Source organism: Temnothorax nylanderi, unplaced genomic scaffold (genome assembly GCF_030848795.1).
Source record: "Temnothorax nylanderi isolate EJ_2023f unplaced genomic scaffold, tnyl_v1.0 TNYL_tig0281_pilon, whole genome shotgun sequence".
Lineage (NCBI taxonomy): Eukaryota > Metazoa > Arthropoda > Insecta > Hymenoptera > Formicidae > Temnothorax > Temnothorax nylanderi.
Genome location: NW_027249343.1, coordinates 203,476 through 209,398, shown reverse-complemented (window position 1 = coordinate 209,398; position 5,923 = coordinate 203,476). Strand labels below are relative to the sequence as shown.

The 5,923-nt window shown below is 40.9% G+C and overlaps 1 protein-coding gene across 1 annotated transcript; it reads left to right on the top strand.

Annotated features, from left to right (window-relative positions):
* Positions 1-281: 281 nt before the first annotated feature.
* On the top strand, positions 282-3,432 carry LOC139780498 (uncharacterized). The gene is made up of 3 exons (XM_071719161.1): positions 282-501; positions 921-2,513; positions 3,215-3,432. Exons 1-3 carry the CDS (start codon positions 363-365, stop codon positions 3,430-3,432), a joined length of 1,950 nt encoding a protein of 649 aa, XP_071575262.1. The 5' UTR covers positions 282-362.
* Positions 3,433-5,923: the final 2,491 nt, after the last annotated feature.

Sequence of the window (5,923 nt, the reverse complement as noted above, 5' to 3'; positions counted from 1 at the left end):
TGACGAGGCCTTGTGCCGGTTTTGGAAAGTAAGGTAATGTGAGAATGAGTTCTTGTTCATCGTGTATGTCTCCTGGAACGATGAGGGTAGAGAGACTCTGATATTTTTGCTGTGTGCATAAAAGTGCTTTGTGAACAATGGCGGACATGGCGGCGTTTGTAGTGTTAATGTGTATGATTGTTTGATCGATAAGCCTTGACGCCATGTTGAGTGCTTGAAAACGAAGTCGAAAACTCGCTGCTGATAGATGGCGTTACGAGTGGCATTAAACGATTACCGGTATAGTTGTATCGATGTGTTGCAGGTTACTCTAACCTCAAAAGACAGTTGTCAAATAACAAGAGGTTAATGTCTAATAAATTATGTCGACGGTTCAGAAAGTATTAGAGCGATGCAGACGTGCGTTGCTCATTGAGACGGTTGAAGATATGGAAGCGGAGGTCAAGATAGATGAAGCGTTTTTCACTGTGATTTTCTCGTCGGGTGAAACAATCAATTTGAGTACGTACTTTTCATTTTCAGTTTTTCCTTTTGCTTACGACTGTGTAACGACTGTTAACGAATGTTATTTTTACAATGTTAACGAGAGACTGGTAACGACGGTTTATGTTTGGAAAGGTTTAAAATGAAAGCCACACGAATCCGTTTGTCTGGGTTGTTCTAGTCGAATGAAATTGTGTTCATTTCTGAAGACTGGAGCAACTAGGTTTGTCTCGGAAACACACGGAAGTAACGGGTGTGAAAGAGCAAATCTGCTCTGAGTCACTCTGGCTTGTGTTCAGTCTGAGTGGCTTAAGAGCGGGCTTTTGTACACTTATGTGTCGAAATTATTAAACCGATACACAGTCATTATCTTTTCGATTCGGAAGATAAATGACAATTCTAAAACGAGAAGTTAACGAATGTAAATTTTATTTAAGGTCAAAAATCTCTGAAAGACGAGTGGGAGGATTTAAGAGCAGAGCTTGCAAGTGCAAAACAGAAGCACAAACCAGACAGCGGCGATGCCAGAAGCAGTAAAAAGACTGAGGCTAAGGTGGATAGAGATAACATCACTGAGAGTGATGAAGAAAGACTTTTAGCTGATCCAGATGGTGGAACAACAGAGGAAGGTCCCGGAGAGAACGAGGATCGACGTAAAGACTCGAACGACAGTGTTGAACAGGAAAATAACCAGAGTAAGGAACAAACCTTGGAAAAGCCAATGCAAACGGACAACGGTCAGAACGAAAAGATGGTTAACTTTGAAGGAAGGCTTGATAATAAAATTCAACATCTGGAGCGTATGATGAGCACAACGATAAACTTGCATTCCAAAATGCAAGATAATTTCAAGCTATGGCTTAGACAGCGCGAGCTAGATGACGAGAGGGCGAAGAAACCGAGAATAGAGTCTATTGTGACTCTTTCTCCTAATAGTAAAATTACGAGTGAACCTCGGACACTCGCAAAGACGACGAGTACATTGAACGACGGTAATAAAAAACTAGTAGATAATGGTCAATCTGAGCATGCTGAAGCAAAGACTGGTGTAACTAACAATACGACTGGCTCAAGTACTGCTTCAATTGATTCTCACGGTTTTGCGAATCAAGTAACAGAGGCGATCAAAATTCAATTGATTGGTAAAGACAGTGGCACGAAACATGATTATAAACTGGAACCGCGGGTAAAATATGAACACTTTTATGAGTTTTTGGCATCGGAGTTGCGTACTATTGATTTAATGTATGTTATTGATAAGACAGTTGCTCCGCCTGAAGGTTTGAATGATAATTTGAAAGAAAAACACAAGTTTAAAGTTCGCGACATTCTCATAAATAGAGTTGATAAATTTTATCATACAAAAATTCTGCAAATTAAAGATCCCGTTGAAATGTTAAATAAATTAAAAGAGTTTAAACAATGTGAAGTCAATGTAACGAGTGTAAGCGTTCGAAAACAATTATATTCAATTCAGTATAATGCGAATCGCGAAACTGCAATGCAATTCATGGATCGTTTCGAAGAAATAGTACACAATTATGAGTCAATTCAGGGTTCAACTCCTTTGTCCAATGATGAGAAACGTGATGCTCTGTATAATGCAATTATGAATCAGGTGCCGGAAGTTCAATCAGTCGAGTTTATAACAAAAAACCAAACTGGCAAGGGTTTGACCTATGATTTGCTAAAATCATTTATACTTCAGGCTGAAGCTAATCGTGTCCAAACAACGACAAGTAACCATCCAGGTACAAAAACCAGCACGATAGATTCTGCCTCTTTAGTTAACACAAAACAGCAAACTAAGTGGGTTAACGAAAGGTGTTATGAATGTGATGACTACGGACACATGAAGAACGAGTGCCCTCGAAAGGGTCAAGGATTGCGTAAATGTTATGAATGCCAACGATTTACTACCCACAAAGCATACGAGTGTCCTCAGCGAATGTCCAGGCAGGGAAATGGTTCAGGCAGAGGTGGTTATAAAGGTAAACGAAATGTAAATAATAATCAATACAATAAATTCCGTAACCGACGTTTTGTTCCCCGGAAAAAATCTCCCGGAAATCAGTTCCCGGAAAAAATCTCTCCGGAAAAAATCTCCCCATCAAAAAATCTCCCCCGGAAAAAATCTCCCTCGGAAAATATCTCCCCCGGAAAAAATCTCCCCGGAAAAATCTCCCCCGGCAAAAATCTCCCCCGGAAAAAATCTCCCCCGGAAACATTTTCGGTGCCCAGCAAAAACCGAGGTGCCACATGGGTTTACAACTTTCCACGTGTGAAAAGCCCACGCACGTACTTTGCAAGGCACACTATGTGTATAGTTTAATGATAGTGGAGCCCCCCGCAGGGCCGTGACTAAAAACAAAGACAATAAATACATAACTCATGATAATTTAAAACAACGAAAGATTGACAGCAACATTCCTCAGGAATTTAAACGCATTCAACAAAGCGCAATTAACGTAATACAATCGGCGTAACTAACAACAAAGATAAATAACACATAAATCATAACACATTTTTATAACGACAGATTGGCAGCGACATTTTTCAAATATTGTAACACATCCTGTCGGTTGTATGCTGCAACGAGACTCTTCAATCGCGCATCGTTGTCTTTGTAGCGCTTGTTTCTATTATTCGCAGGAGCGTGAGCATTCGCGCGCGCAATGTGAGCCTCGACGAGACCCTGCTCTGCCTGAAGCAACTCGATCATTTTCCACAGTACGAGATGCGAACCATTTGCTCTCCGATTTAGTGCATGGTGCCATCCTTCCACTGCATTGTTGGTACGAGCAACAGCCACCATCACTGAGGAGTAGTGGTTCCACAAAGAAACATCAAACATTGCGCCGCGTCGTACTTTACGACGACCTAACACGCCAACCCAAGTGTGCTCAAAATAATCGAGGAAACCTCTCAAATCCTTCTCATTATCAGTGAAAAATTTCGACTGTAGCAAAGCATCGTACGCGTAATGTACATCGCAGAAAGGAACGAATGCCAATGCGAATAACATTCGTAAATTACGAGCCACGCGGCTGCTCTCGCGGTACAATGGCGCAAGGTCGTGATCTTGTATACTACGCCAAAGTGCTTGACCGAAATGGAATAAACACCCCTTGAGTTCACATTCGGGAAATTCTAGTGTAACGGCTTTTAAAAATGCCATCTCAAAATCCGACATTACATTTTTTGGGGCCACCCCGGGAATAGCATCTTTTAGAACCCGCAACAGAGTTTGATATGTTCTCTTGCGTCGATTAGGGCATAACGCATATACAAGAGGCACAACCTTGCCATTCACCTCCCCATGTACGGTGTACAGTTAGTCGAATATTTCAGGCACTACTTTAAAAGTACCATCACAATACCATGTGTCACATCCTCGCAACACCTGCAGATTATCCTCCGTAGCAAATATAAGCAGTCTGTTGTTAATATCCTCAGAGTCGAATAACAAGAATTTCACGCTCTTCAATGTCTGTTGAAAGTGTTCTGGTATTTCATACAGTGTGTTCTTCCTGGGATTAGGCGGTAAAGGATTGTTCCTTTGACGGATTCCTCGGACAGTCCGACTCAATGACTCAGCACTCGGTAATTGTGCAGCAACAGGAGACGACACCGTACCCAGCACAGACGCCACTAATGACGATGATGCTTCCTTGCTTGTCACCGCTTTCTTCCGTAATTTTGCAACAACGCGCTTTGTCTCAACTGCTGCAGCGTTAGGAGCGTGAGTTGTGTGCTCAGTTTGATGCAAAATGATGCCTATAATAAGCAAAAAGTAAAAGAGTAATGAAAAATTTCCGATACTGCTGTTAAGTACATTAATTTATGTACCATCGCGTAACACCGACGACGTGTGATAAATCCCACGACACCCGGTTTTATACTGCACACACCGCCAAATAACTTTTCCATTAGACCCCTCCCCATGCTTGTAATACAATTCACCATCAGCAATCAGCTGATTCTTTCCCTTGTTGCTTTTTACAAATTTGAGCGGCATGGTGCACGATAATATCGCTACCAGTACTTACAACAGACTGATTACTGTTAATCGAGGTGATATTGCTGACGATGAGTAAACACAGCACAATCAGTTGACGGTTCCGAATAATAACATATACAAGCACCAAATAAAGTCGCACAGTCTAGTGTAACGGCCCTTCAAAATGCCGTCTCAATTTGAAATACAGTAGTGCTGGATTTTTTCCGGGGGATATTTTATCGGGGGGAGATTATTTCCGGGGGAGATTTTTTCCGGGGGAGTTTTTTTCCGGGGGAGATTTTTTCCGTAGGAGATTTTTTCCGGGGGAGATTCTTTCCGGGGAGATTTTCCCGGGAACTTGTTTCCGGGGAGGATTTTTCCGGGGAGATTTCTTCCTAGAACCATAAATTCGACAGTCGTCTGCATGCCAGAAACAAACGTTTCTTTAAGGCTAAAGGGAATAGATATAATCGCAACTCACAGTCATTTAAACAAGCTCGTGACGACGGTAAACGACAGTCGAATAAAGAGAACGACAGTAATGCTCCAAAACAATCTAAGAATAAGAAAGATAACACGAATAATCAGCAAAACCAATCTCGAACTGGAATAAGTGAAACCCCGACAATTCATTTTGCAAATCACCAACAAAATAATCCAGGTATGTATGAATCGAATAACATTGCGTCTGTATATTGTTTTGAATGTCAATCTGATAATCAAATTAAGTCTCTTTCGCCCACTGGTTGTACTCACATTACAAAAGACATTCAAAATTCTCCGAAAGATGACGGTAATCAAAATGATAGCTACGTGTCATTTATCGTGGATTCTGGTGCAACCGAGCATCTTACGAATTCAAAGGAAATCTTTAGTTCTTTTAAAAATATAGGATCCGGTGTCATTAAATGTGCCAATAAAGATAGCATAGCAGATCTAATTGCTGAAGGCAAAGGCACTGTGAGTTTAATTGCCAATACGGACAGTAAGAAATCACTTAAACTGGATAATACTATTTATACGAAGTCACTTTCCGAAAATTTACTTTCATTACGACGCTTTGCAGAAGCGGGTTTGACAACCTATCTAGACGATAAGTGCGTGAATATTTTTGACCCTAAAACGAATAAAGTATTTGCTACGGGCGTGTACGAGAGTCCCTATTGGTTAATCGAGTTTTAGATCGATAAGAAGCATTTAAAAAAACAACATGATTTGTTTGATGCGATTGCTTTTGACGCGAATACGGTGGAACGAGATTCGGATCAAAATAACGAGATAAAAATTACCGAGTCTAAAGAAACGACAGTCGATAATGAGTGCAAAAATTATGACTCTACAATTAATGATAAACGAATGAGCGAGGATAGCAAGTTGAAGACTGGTGATAATAATATCAGTAAAACTTCGGGTGAAGGGTCCGTAGGGATCACAAATGAA